This window comes from Dipodomys spectabilis, unplaced genomic scaffold (assembly GCF_019054845.1).
Source record: "Dipodomys spectabilis isolate Male_0828 unplaced genomic scaffold, ASM1905484v1 ptg000772l, whole genome shotgun sequence".
Classification (NCBI taxonomy): Eukaryota; Metazoa; Chordata; class Mammalia; order Rodentia; family Heteromyidae; genus Dipodomys; species Dipodomys spectabilis.
This window is the reverse complement of record NW_024871449.1, coordinates 47,161-60,748: the sequence shown is the minus strand read 5'-3', so window position 1 is coordinate 60,748 and position 13,588 is coordinate 47,161. Positions and strand designations below refer to the sequence as shown.

Here is a 13,588-nt window from a genome sequence, read left to right as displayed (position 1 = left end):
TGGACCTGTGGCTCAAGTTGTAGAACGCCAGACTTGAGTGAAAAAGCTCAGAGACAGCGCCCAGGCTCTGAGTGCAAGTTTTGAGACTGGCACAAAAGAAAACAACAAAAACTTACTGTGCAGCGCCAGGTGGCAGCGGGACGCCAGGGCGGGATCAGGGCTGGGGGCGTGGCGGGGCGGGGGGGCGGGGCCCTGGCCGAAGCCGAGGGATCAGGGCTGGGGGCGTGGCGGGGGCGTGGCCCGGGCCAGAGGCCGACGCCCTCACGGAGTGCAGCCGAGGCTGAGAGGAGCACCGGCAGCGCCGAGCCGGCCCGCGGCTGCTCCCCTCGGGTCCCGCATCTCCGACGGCGGCGCCGCGGGAGGCCGGGCGCATGCGGCCCCCGGGAAGGCAGTGATCGCGGGGTGGCAGCGCACCATGGCGCTGGAGCAGGCGCTGCAGGCCGCCCGGCAGGGGGAACTGGACGTGCTGCGGTCCCTGCACGCCGCCGGCCTGCTGGGGCCCTCGCTGCGCGACCCCCTGGACGCGCTGCCCGTGCATCACGCCGCGCGCGCCGGCCAGCTGCACTGCCTGCGCTTCCTGGTGGAGGAGGCCGCGCTGCCCGCCGGGGCCCGGGCCCGCAACGGCGCCACCCCGGCCCACGACGCCGCCGCCACCGGCCACCTCGCCTGCCTGCAGTGGCTACTGTCGCAGGTCGGCTGCAGAGTGCAGGTGGGTCCGGGAGAGGGCTCGGGACCGAGTCTCCCAGAACACACGCCCTGGGTGGATGAAGTGGGGTGCCCCTGGCCCGGCCGAGTCCCGCACGGATTTCCTAGACAGGGGCTCCCTGGAAAGAGCATCTGGTGACAAACGGGGGACCCGGGCTCCGCGGGGCTGGTATTTCCTGGGAGAAGGTTAGAAGGAGTTTGGGGTGAGGGTGGTGAAGAATCAGACCAAGTCTGAAGGGGGGGGTGGGCAGAGCCCCACTGCCCCAGACTTAGACCCAGGACGGACAGGGACCAAAGGTATTGGTCGCTTTGGGCCTTCCAGATCTCAGTTGCTTCTCATGATGCCTCAGTCTTCTTGCCCCAAGATGTCACCTGAATGACCTCGGGGGAGAGAGCTGGTGGGTGGGAAGATCTGAGCGTTCTAAGCACCGGGAACAGGAAGCGCCAAGCCCTGAGGTGCACAGCTTCTTGCCCCCTGGATAGAGTGGCAGAGAAGCCAGGGGTCGGGGCTCTGGTTGGGTGGCAGCCATTGGACCAGGCCTAGAGGGTCTCTTTAGGCTGATATTGTGGTTGCTGGGGCAACCAGTGGGGGGGGGGAGGAAGCAGAAGTGATTTTCCACTTATAAGGACCACAGGGTTAGCTGGAGATTTGGGGCAACTCTAAGCTGGCTTGCTGTGCCATCCCCAAACAATAGCCTACCCTACCCCCACCTCCTGCCTTCAGGAGATAAGATCCCCCTCACCCCGCTTTCTCATCCCTTCTGAGAGATGCTGTATCGCCTCACTGGCCCTGTTATCAGGGGTTCCCAATTATCAGGAGTTCCCAGCCACATGGCTGATCCCCAAGTCCTCTGCTGGCCAGAAGCCACCGCTGCCTCCTCCTCCTCCTCCTCCTCCTCCTCCTCCTCCTCCTCCTCCTCCTCCTCCTCCTCTTCCTCCTCCTCCTTCTCTCCCTCCTCCTCCCCCTCCTGCCCCTCCTCCCCCTCCTCCCTGAACTCTTTCTCCCTAAACCTGGTGTCTAGCTCTGGCCGGTAGCCTCCCTACCACTGCAGAGGAGAGAGAAGGAACAAGCGGCCTTGTGTCCAGCTTATCAAGAGTTCTGCACTCCAACCCGAGTAGGCTTTGGTGCTAGAGTCAGAAGGGGGAGGGAGGACCTTGATCCCTGGCCCCCCCCACTCCACCTCTGAGAGATTGGATCCCAGCACATCTAGCTCTGGAGGCCTACCCCAGCTGGTGATGTCCCAGAGACAGGCCAGAGCCTTTGGAGGCCAGGGTCTTTGCCTTGGAGCCTCAGACCCACAGCCCCCAAGGTGAATGGAGCTCAAGAAAAGATGCTCCACAGGTACCAGTGCCTCACACCTGTAATCTTAGCTCCTCAGGAGGCTGAGATCTGAGGATTGAGGTTCAAAGCCAGCCTGGGCAGGAAAGTCTGTGTGACTCTTATCTCCAATCAATCAGCACAAAGCTGCAAGTGGGGTTGTGACACAATGGTAGAGCACTAGCCTTGAGTGAAAAAGCTAACGGACAGCATCCGTGCCCTAAGTTCAAGCCCTAGTACTGGCACATGCGCACGTGCACGCTTGTACACACACAGACAGAACTGCGGCTCGTTTCACCATGATCTTGCTCCAATCATCTCTAGCCAGTGCCATCCCTGGTTCGGGAGAACGGGAGCAGGCCATGTGTCCAGCGCACAGGAGAGTTCTCAGGGTTTGTGTCAGTTTCCTGTGGGCCATTTATTTCCTGCCCCATAATCCCACCCCCTTCCCAGAGCCTTTCTGATGATATTGTGCTCACAGCTCCAGCTCCCCTCTGCCTTTTCCTCCTTGAAGGATGCTCTGTCTTCTTCCCACTGAGATTCACCTTCTTCACTCTATCTGGCCAACTCCTGCTGACTTGGCCACGTCTCTCCCCACGGTGCCCTTCCCCGAGTGACAGAGAGGCTTCGATTCTCCACTCCCAGTGGACCATGTCCACCTCTCACTGCTGCCCAGCCTCCTCCCCTCTCCCCACCTCTCCGTTGCCCCAAGAGCTAGGTGTTTTTTTTGTTTGTTTGTTTCTGTGTGTCAGTACTAGGACTTGAACTCAGGGCCTGGACATTCTCCTTGAGCCTTTTGCTTAAGAAGGGCACTCTAAAACTTGAGCCACAGCTCTGCTTCCTGTTCTGATGGTTTATTGTAGAGAGTCTTACAGACTTGGCTGCCTGGGCTGGCTTTGACCCTTGATCCTCAGATCTCAGTCTCCAGTGTGATTAGGATTACAGGCATGAGCCACCAGCACCCAGCCAATCGGTTAATTCTAAAACAGTGCCTACTTTCCCAGATGTACCAGCCTCAGTCTGAAGGGCTGGATTCTTGGCCATTCTGACCACTACATAGGTACCATGTGCAGCCCCACCTTCTAACAGCACACACGGGACACAGTCATTCAGCATTGTGGACCCAAGAGTCCTGGGGCACCTGTGGGAGGGCACCTGTGGGGGGGGCACTCCTCCCAGGGGCCTCCACGCTGGCAGACTACCCTAGGCCCTCCCCATCAGTACCCACGAATTTCCTCCTCCACACAATAAGAACACAGCTTGTTCCTGAGACTGGGTACAGGGCAGACTGCGTGCGAGCCACAGGAGAGAGCTGCCTGTTCCTGTACTGGGTTGTTGGAATGTACCGAGGTCGAGCTCTCTGGGAAAGGAGGATGAGGAGGCATGCGGGTGGGAGGCAGAGTATTCCCTGGTCCTGATACTAGCCTGGGGCGGGGCAGGCTCCCACGCTTCTGAGTGTGTCAAGACACACTCGTTCTGCAGATGTCTTCAGCCTGTGGCCCTGGGCCTGGAGTGGGGGCTCTTATTAGGATTCAGGGTGCTATGTGCAGGCACCACTCACTCAGTCATGCCCAGAACACTGCTGAAGGCCCATACAGTACTGCTGTGTATGGACTGAGGGTCAAAGATCAAAAGACAGAAGCAAGGATTGAAATCCAGGGATCAGCTTAATTCCCTGAAACCTTGCTGCGCTGGGCCTAGCCGTTCCTTTCTGGGAAGTGCGGAGGAGACAGGGCTGTCCTCTGCTTGAAGGAGACTGACCCAGTGCTGGAGCAGGTTCAGGCTGTGGGGCTTTAACCGTCTCTCTCCTCACAGGACAAAGACAATTCTGGTGCCACAGTCCTGCATCTGGCTGCCCGCTTTGGCCACCCTGAGGTGGTGAACTGGCTGCTGCGCCATGGCAGCGGGGACCCTGCCATGACCACAGACACCGGTGCCCTGCCCATCCACTACGCCGCGGCCAAAGGAGACTTCCCCTCCCTGAGGCTCATTGCGCAACACCACCCTGAGTAAGGAGTCCTGTCCTTGATTTGGGGGCTGAGATCCAACCCAGAGCCCTGCTCCATAGGCTTTACTAGGGCTCTGCCTCAGAGCTGTAACCCCCAAGCTGGGATTAAACTCAGGGCCTCCTGCTTGCTAGCCAGGTGCTCTACCCCTTGAACCATGCTCCCAGCCACCATTGACTTCACTCTTTTTTTTTTTTTTTTTTTTGCCGGTCATGGGGCTTGAGCGCTGGGCACTGTCCCTCACTCAGCTCTTCAGCTCAAGGTGAGCACTCTACCACTTGAGCCACAGAGCCACTTCGGGTTTTCTGGTGGTTCACTGGAGATAAGAGTCTCACGGGGCCTTTCCTGCCAGGGCTGGCTTTGAACCATGATCCTCAGATCTCAGCCTCTCGAGTAGCTAAGATTACAGGCATGAGCCACCGGTGCCCTGCTTGACCTCACTCTTTTTTTGTTTTGGTCGGTCATCGCCTGAACTCTGGGCCTAAGCGCTGTCCCTCAGCTCTTCAGCTCAAGGCTAGTGCTCTACCACTTGAGCCACAGCGGCACTTCTGGCTTTTTTCTGCTTATGAGGTGCTGAAGAATTGAACCCAGGGCCTCATGCATGCAAGGCAAGCACTCTACCACTGAGCCACTTTCCCAGCCCATTGGCCTCACTCTTAACGGAGTCTCTGGATACGGTAGCCAGGGCTCTGGGAAATGCTTAGAGTCGGCTACGTCTGTCCAGTATTCCAGGAGGATGACTGCTCCAGTGGTCATCCTGGTCCACGCCTAACACAGCTCCTGCCCAAGCTGGAATTTCTCCTCTCTTAGAAGCCCTTTTGGGGTCCCCCAGCTACTCACTTCAGGCTTTTACCAGCAGGGTTCCTCCAGAATCCCTGGCAGTAACGTATCTGGGCTTAGGAGGCTGCATACACAAGCCAAAGCCACTTGCTCCCCTCCAAGGAACCTGCCAGCCTCTAGCAAGCAGGTGGCTCTCTCCAGCTCTGCTCTATGATTACTTGAAAACCAAGTCATAGTGGTGTGGCAGGGGCAGGAGTACCCCTAGACCCCTACCCAGTCCAGCAGGTAGAGGAGGGGCCACATCAGCTATCAAGGAGGCCAGGGAGCGCTGTCCTCCCGGTCCTTCCCAGAGCTGTGGCCCAGCAATCAGGAGAGCTGTTTTCCTTTCTGTGCTCCTGGGCCACTCTCATTACCATGGGAGGAGGAAGTGCACATTGGGAGGCCCAGGCCTGAATGGCTGCGCAGAGAAAGCAGTCTAGCCGGCGAGGCTGGGAGCTCCCCAGGTGGGGTGGGGTGGGGCTCGCCAAAAAGCAGAGTCCCAGGAGGATTTCAGGCCTAGGTGCCTAAGGGAGATGGGACCTGGGGTTCTGAGGACATGGGCTGCCAGTGGCCACCAGGGACCTGAGCCAGATGAGGGCACTAGCCAGTGACCCTTGTAGGTCTCCTCAGGGGAAGAGCAGCTTGGAGGTAAGAGAGTTTCACCAGCTGGGCACCAGTGGCTCACACTTGTAATCTAGCTACTCAGGAGGCTGAGATCTGAGGGTCACGGTTCAAAGCCAGCCCTGCCAGGAAAGTCTGTGAGACTCTTTATCTCCAGTGAACCACCAGAAAACCGTAAGTGGTGCTGTGGCTCAAGTGGTAGAGCGCTCACCTTGAGCTGAAGAGCTGAGGGAGGACAGCGCCCAGGCCCAGAGTTCAGGCCACATGACCCACAAAAAAAAAAAAGAGAGAGAGAGAGAGAGAATTTCACCCATCACTCATCCATTCCCAAGGATGCTTTGGCCATTGGTCACCAGGCAGCAGGCTGGAGCTGGACGCTGTGGGCTGAGGCATGGGTGTGGATACAGAACCACCTTGCAGTCCTGCAGGCTGCGCTGCAGTGGTCTCCCCTGCTCAAGACAGAGAGAATAAGCCTAATTCTATCTTTCTGGCTGAGCTTCTCCGGTTGTGGGACGGCCAGCTGTTCATCAACAGTGAGGTGCTCTTCACAGCCATTTGAAGGCTACTGAGGTGTAATTTCTCTGTGTCCAGACGGGAGAGGGGTTGGGCATATCACAGTCCATAGGATTTAGAGTTGGAAGGCCTCAGAGACCTTGGAGGGCAGGATCAGACCCAGCACCATCAGCAGCTGTGGGAAGCATCGGCTCAGACTCCTGTTAAGCCCTCCGATTGGGTCCTGGCACACGGGACTCTGACGCACCATCAAGTCCAGTGGCCGTGATTCTGATAAGCCTGTCCAGAAGTGCTCCATGCCTGCCAACCTGCCCACCACACAGCCTGCCCAGTGGCCTGGCTGAGGTTGGAGCCAATGGAGCTCAGCCGTGTGAACCAAGAGGGCTTGGAAACTGTCCCTGAGAATTTAGGGCCTAGGACCTGGAAGCCTCCACAGATTGGGGATCCTGAGCCTCGGGAAGACTCAGCCTGTACTGTGAACCCCCAGGCTTAAAAGCCCCTTTCCCCTCCCAGGCGATGCCAAGTTTTGGATATAGTTGGGTCCTAGTGCCATCTCTGCAGCAGATGGTCTGGCCGATGGGCTGCCAGGCCTCTAGAAGTCACCATGAATCTCGGAGAAGTAGGTGGAGGCCTTGAGTTATGGGTTCCACAGCAGCAGGACACAGCTGATAAGGAGGTGCTTTGTGTAGTTGCCAGGCTCGGCTTGGTCGAGGTCTATACACTTAGCCTTGTGGGGGGCAGGCGGTGGCTCCTGCTGTCCAGGGCTGTGGATAACAGAGCAGGAGCCGGGGAGGGCAGAGGCCGGACTGCCTCAGGCCACAGGGTCCAATCAGAAGACACAGGCAGCCCGGCTAGGAGCCCATGGCTTCATGCTCTCCTGAGCCTCCCAGGCCTACTGTGAAGTGTGAATTATTCACGAGGCCTCAGCTCTCTCCCTGGTAGCTGGTGAGGGAGGAAGGCGCCCATGCCTACCAGCAGGAAACTCGATCCCATCCCAGGAGGCTGTCAGTGACCACGAGCAGTGACAAACAGCCGAGGAGCTGGAGGGCTGGACGCTCCAGGGGAGAGCTGGCTCATGCCAGGGCTGTGCCTTGGGGTGTCGCACAAGGCTGGGGGAGGCAGGAACACCCTGTGCCGTTCTCCCCATCCCTAGTCTATCCCAGCTCACTGCGCCAGATCTTCCCAGCACAAGGCTGACCTCAGTGACCTTCGGGGGCAGGGAGTGCTACCCAAAGGGCCCCCTACCTCTGAACCCATTGCACAGAGCTGTGGGCATGGAGCTCATAGGGGCTGGGTCTTAAGTCAGAGAGAGACAGAGTGGAGGGGGCTGACCCTCCTGGGCAGGCCCTAGTGGCTGGTGGGGGGACGGGGGCCCTGGATCCCCAGCCAGGATTAAGGAGGAGCCGGGAGCAGATAGCCCTCACTGTCTCCCAGCACCTCTCAGAGTAGTCCTCAGATCCAGAAACTTCCTTCTGCTTGTTCTACCTTTTCAATGTCTGCCACGGACTGCCCTGGGGTCTTAGCTGCTGCACAAGAGCCCGGCTTCAACTGAGATTTAAGGCTTGGTTGGGGGTCTGAGTCCTTGGGTTCGGCCAGTCACATCAAGCTGGAAGATCAGCTGATCCAATTTTTCTTTTCTTTTCTTTTTGCCGATCGTGGGGCCTGAACTCTGGGCCTGAGCGCTGTCCCTCAGCTCTTCAGCTCAAGGCAAGCACCCTACCACTTAGCCACAGCGCCACTTCCGGCTTTTTCTGCTTATGTGGTGCTGAGGAATCGAACCCAGGGCCTCATGCTTGCAAGGCAAGCGCTCTACCACTGAGCCACCTTCCCAGCCCCGGGTCCAATTATTTTTCTGTCACTTGTGGGTCTTGAACTCAGGGCCTGGGCACTGCCCCAGAGCTTTTTGCTCAAGGGTAGCACTCTACTACTTTGAGCCATAGCTCCATTTCCAGCCTTTAGGTAGCTAGTTGGAGGTAAGAGTGTCAGGTACTTTACTGTCCTGTCTGGCTTTGAACCATGATCCTTGAATAAAACAGCTAAGGAACAGCACCCATGGCTTGAGTTCATCCTCCAGTACCAACACACACACACACACACACACGTCAGACTCCTAACACAGAAACAGGGCAGGCCACCTCATTACCGGGGCCTAGAGACCCTCCCTTCCCTTCTGGCTCTGTGCTTTCCAACTGTGCTTTCTCTGTAGTCTACTCTAAGGCTTCTCCCTGGCCAGTGTGCTGCTCCTCCAATAGCTCACACTGTGTGGCTTTGCCCTGGCCATTCCCTTGGCCTAGAACTGTTGGAGCTGCAGTAGCAGCCTGGCTTCCTTCAGCCTCTGCTCCGATCTCACCCCAGCAAGGCCAGCTGAGCCTGTTCAGACCCTAGACTGCCCCCACCACACTCAATCCCAGCTGGCCTGGCCCCCCCCCGCCCCCCAATCATGAGCAGGCAGTGCCTTCTATTCACTTGTCTTCTTACTGTCTGTCCCTTCTGACTAACAAGGCTAGAGACTTTAATCTTTCCCGCTCTGTATGCTCAGTGCCTGATATGCATTGAACCTTTGTTTGTTGAATGAATGAGGAGTCAAGGGGGAAAAAAGGGAGGAGAAAAAAAAACAACATGTCTTGTCTGGTTCTGCTTACAACCCACTGCTTGTGGCCTTAGATGAAACTCCCCTTCTGTGCTTCCGGGTGCCCATCTGACTAGTGGTCTCATTATGCCCTCCAAGGCTGAAGCTCCAGTTCTAGCTCCTTCTCTGCCTCACTTATGTATATTCGAATGGCTCAACAGATAGCATCGGAGCACCTGCCTGGCCATCAGCAATGGGGAGGTAGTACGAGTGGCTTTCCAGGAAGTCTTAGGGAGCAAGTAGAAGAGACGGTGGAGAACTCACACCTGGTACCCCATTCAGATGCCTGCTCCTCATCCTAGTCCATGTGTGCAGCGAATGAATGAATGTGTGAATGAATGAGTGAGGTAAAGGAACAAGATAACTCAGGAGTGATGAGTGCTTTAAGTGGAGGGGATCAGAGAAAGCCTCTCTGAAGAGCAGAGCGTTGACTCATAAGAAAGCTGAGCCGGGCACTGGTGGCTCATGCCTGTAGTCCTAACTACTCAGGAGGCTGAGAACTGAGGGCGACAGTTCAAAGCCAGCCTCAGCAGGAAAGTCTTATCTCCAATAAACCATTTAGAAAACCGGAAATGGTGCTGTGGCTCAAGTGGTAGAGTGCTTGCTTTGAGCTAAAGAACCCAGGCCCAGAGTTCAAGTCCCATGACCAACAACAAAATAAAAATAAAAATAAAAAAAGGAAGCTGTCAGTCATGCAGTTCTGCTATGAGGCACGGCCATAGAACAGGCAAGTCAGCAGGTGCCAGTGGCCCACACCTGTAATCCTAGCTACTCCAGAGGCTGAGATCCGGCTGGGATGTAGCTCAGTGGCAAAGCGCTTGCCTACCAAGTGCAACATCCCCAGAACAGAAAAAGAAAAGACCAAAAAAATACAGTTAAAAAAACAAACAAACAATACAACCCAATCCTTTGGGCTGTGAACATAGCTCAGTGACAGGGTGCTTGCCTAGCATGCATGAAACCCTGGGTTCGATTCCTCAGTACCACATAAACAGAAAAAGCCAGAAGTGGTGCTGTGGCTCAAGTGGTAGAGTGCTAGCCTAACGGTGGGGCTTGAACCCTAGGCCTTTTATGTACTCTGGCTTTGCTTTTTTGCTGAAGGCTAGTATGCTGTCATTTGAGCCTCAGTGCTACTTCCAACTTTTTGGTTGTTCGTTGGAGATAAGTCTCGTGGACTTTCCTGCCCCGGCTGGCTTCTAAATACAATCCTCAGTTCTTAGCCTTCTGAGTAGCTAGGATTACAGGTGTGAGCCTCCAGCGCTGGCCCAGCTAGGCTTTTAACATGAGCAGGAGACACTATGGGTGGGTACTTGGTGGGTCCCAGGAACCTCCCTGGTTTCCCTCAGGGCAAGGTCATTGGCAGTGAGCAAGGGCAGCGGGAAATGTCCCTCTGTGACCCGAGTCCGACTCTGTGGGTGGGTGGATAGCACTCCCTGCCCTTTGTGGCTGCTCTAATGTGAGATTTCCAACAACCCTGACAAACACCTCACAATTCTTTTGTGTAATCAGAGGGTGACTTGCTTAATAGTTACAGTTTATCCCTATCATCTTTTTTTTTTTTTCCCAAGAAGAAGAAAGAAACACACACAATTGACATGCCCATTGCCTGAGAGGCCATAATCTAATAGGGATGGCTTAGTGTGGGGTCTTCAAAGAGTCCAGAGTTTGGGACCGAGGAGGTGAGGCCTATCATCTTAGCTATTCAGAAGGTTTGAGACCTAGAGGGTAACAGTTCACAGACAGCCCTGGTAGAAAAGTCTTTATAAGCCAGGTACCAGTGGCTCACGCCTATAATCCTAGCTACTCAGGAGGCTGAGATGTAAGGATCACAGTTCAAAACCAGCCTGGGGAAAGAAAGTCCATGAGACTCTTATCTCCAATTAACCACCAGAAAACAGGAAGGTTTTTTGTTGTTGTTGGTGGTGGTGTTTTTTGTTTTTTGCTTTTTGTCAGTCGTGGCGCTTGAACTCTGGACCTGGGTGCTGTCCCTCAGCTCTTCAGCTCAAGGCGAGCTTTCTACCACTTGAGCTACAGCGCCACTTCTGGTTTTCTGGTGGTTTAATGAAGATAGGAGTTTCACGGACTTTCTTGCCTGGGCTGGCTTTGAACCGTGATCCTCAGATTTCAGGCTCCTGAGTAGCTAGGATTACAGGCGTGAGCCACTGGCGCCTGGCGAAAACAGGAAGCTTTGCTGTGGCTCAAGTGGCTAGCTCATCATGAGCTGAAGAGCTCAGAGACAGTGCCCAGGTCCATAGATCAAGCCCTACGACCAACAAAAAGAAAAAAGTCTGGGTGGGAAGGTGGCTCAGTGGTAGAGTGCTCGCCTTGCATACATGAGGCCATGGGTTCAATTCCTCAGTACCACATAAGCAGAAAAAGTTGGAAGTGACACTGGCTCAATGGTAGAGCTGAAGAGCTGAGGGACAGCGCCCAGGCCCAGAGTCCAGGCCCTACCACTGACCCCCCCCCCCCCAAAAAAAAGTCTTTAAAACTCCATCTCCAAAACAACCAACAAAAAGCAGGGTTGGAAGTGTGGCTCAAGTGGTAGAGAACCAGCTAATGAAGCAAGTGGAGCCTCTGGGAGTCATTGAGTTCACATGCCAGTGTCTCTCTCTCTCTCTCTCTCTCTCACACACACACACACACACACACACACAAAGGAAGTTAGCATGGTGTCTTTTACTATGTGGCAGAGATGTGAGGGAGTGTGTTTGAGGCAAGTAACTTTTGAGAAGCCTGCTGTATGCACAAAAGCCAAAGGAGCTGGGCTTAATGGGAAGGCATGGATAGGGAGGGACCCATCAGTCAGTCAGGTGAGGATGGATAGACTGCTGGAGGCAGGGAGGCTTTGGGGCCTGTGGACAGGCGGGCAGTCGGTGTGGGGGGGAGCAGGGGAGGGGAGCCGGGGACCAGCTTGTGGCAACACTGAAGAAGCCAGGCCCTCCCTCACCTTCCCACTTTCAGCTTCCTCCCTGTTTCCAGTGTGTGTCACAGTGCTTGGCCACAGAGAGTCTGAATAATAATGATTTTGCCCTAAGAGGAAAGAGGCTGGGGCTGACAGGAACTTTCACGCTGCAGCTTAGTACCCATGACTCATGTCTGTAATCCTGGATGCTCAGGAGGCTGAGATCTGAGGATCAAGTTTGAAGCCAGCCCAGGTAGGGTTCAGGAAAGTCTGCGAGATTCTTATCTCCAGTTAACCACCAAAAAGCCAGAAGTGGAGCTGTGGCTAAAAGGTAGAGCACTAGCCTTGAGCAAAAATACCTAAGGCACAGGGCTAGGAATGTGGTTTACTGGTTGAGTGCTTGTCTAGCATGCATGAAGTCCTAGGTTCAATTCCTCAGAACCACATAAACAGAAAGAGCCAGAAGTGGCACTGTGGTACAAGTGGTAGAGTGCTAGTCTTGAGCAAAAGAAGATCAGGGACAGTGCCCAGGCCCTGAGTTCAAGCCCCAGGACCAGCAGGTACACACACACACATACACACACACACACACACACACACACACACACACACACACACACACACACACTACTATTAGAGGACTGGTGAGAGAAGCATATGTCACGTGCATCACAGCTTGGCCTGAGGGATGGGAACTGTATTTTGTCCCTTATGTTAAGCCACGCTATTACCAGTGAGTGACAGGGAGCCATCTTTCCTCTTGCCTTCAATCAAATGAGAAGAAAACAAGGCTGCCACCCCCTGGCTGCTCACCACAGCCCACCCCCAGATCACTTCATGTCCTGGTGTTTCCCATGAAGGGGACTTTGATTGCAAAACAGGGGTCGCGAGTACAAAGGCTGACGCGAGTCATAATGGGAACCTTTCTCGAGTGGCACCCCGCGGGCTGTGATGTTGCTGCTTTCCAGGCTGGCTGGGCACGTGGCGGGGAGGGGAGGGCTCCACAGGTATCTGGCCGTCCTCATGGTTGGCCTTGGGCACTCCCAGAGAGAAGCCACGGGCCCTGGGACTGGCCCCTCCAGCCTGCATCCCCAGGACCCCAGGACTCACTGTACCTTGGTTACAGGGTGAATAATTCAGGCCACTGAGTGTTGGTCATGAAATATTCAACAGGCTGCTCCTGACTCACCAGCCTGGGTATGTGTGGGGGCGATGGGGGCCCAGGCCTGGAGGCTGGGGCCCAGGGCCAGCCAGTGTCTGAGAGGCAGGTGGCTGGGTTTTCTATCTACAGAAGGATGCATGACCCACCCATCCTCCTTTGTTATTGTGCAGGGCCTTGAATATGCTAGCCAAGGCTATCGGATTGAGGTACAACCCAGACACTCAGTCTGTACCCTCTCTCTCTCATTCTCTCTGTCTTTGTCTGCCTTTCTCTGTCGGTCTCTCTCTGTCTCTGTCTCCATCTCTGCCTCTCTGTCTCTGTCTCTCCCTCTCTCTCCCTCCCCTTTCTCTCTGGGTATCTGTACTGGGCCTTGAATTCAGAGCTAGGTATTTTTCCTTTAGCTTTTTCACTCAAGGCTGGGTGCTGTACTTGAGTCATAGCTCTGCTTCCAGCATTTCGGTGTTTAATTGGAGATGAGAGTCTCATGGACTCTCTTGCCTGGGCTGGCTTTGAACCTCCAACGTCAGATCAGTCTCCTGAGTAGCTAGAATTACAGGTGTCAGGCACTGGTGCCTGGCTCCCAGTCTGATCTTCACACGAGTGGAATATTGAAAGACAACCAGGCTTGGTGCTTGCTACCCTCAGACTTGGAGAGCACCAAACTGAGCAAATGGCAGCCCTGGGTTGGCGGAGAGGACTGTCCACCCTGAGGAGAAAGGAGAAACCAGAGATTGTGTGGGTGCCCAGCAGGGATACAGATGGGCTCTCATCAGGACAGGGAGAGGTCTCCTGGGAGGACTGTGTGTGGGGACAGGGGAAAGCGAGCATGGGTGGGTTGGAGGTCTAAGTCCTGGTGAAGTACTGGGAGGGTGGGTGAATAGGCAGATGAAGGAGGACTTATGGCATACAG

At 55.4% G+C, this 13,588-nt stretch overlaps 1 protein-coding gene across 2 annotated transcripts in view; it reads left to right on the top strand.

Annotated features, from left to right (window-relative positions):
* The first annotated feature begins 341 nt into the window (after positions 1-341).
* Espn (espin) overlaps positions 342-13,588 on the top strand; it is a 35,545-nt gene continuing 22,298 nt past the window's right edge. Inside the window, exons 1-2 of one of the 2 annotated variants that reach the window (XM_042672793.1) lie at positions 342-709; positions 3,839-4,032. In XM_042672793.1, coding sequence (XP_042528727.1) covers positions 416-709; positions 3,839-4,032 — 488 coding nt within the window. In that variant the 5' untranslated portion in view covers positions 342-415. The remainder of the gene's footprint in view (positions 710-3,838; positions 4,033-13,588) is intronic. The other variant, XM_042672792.1, reaches the window with a different exon arrangement.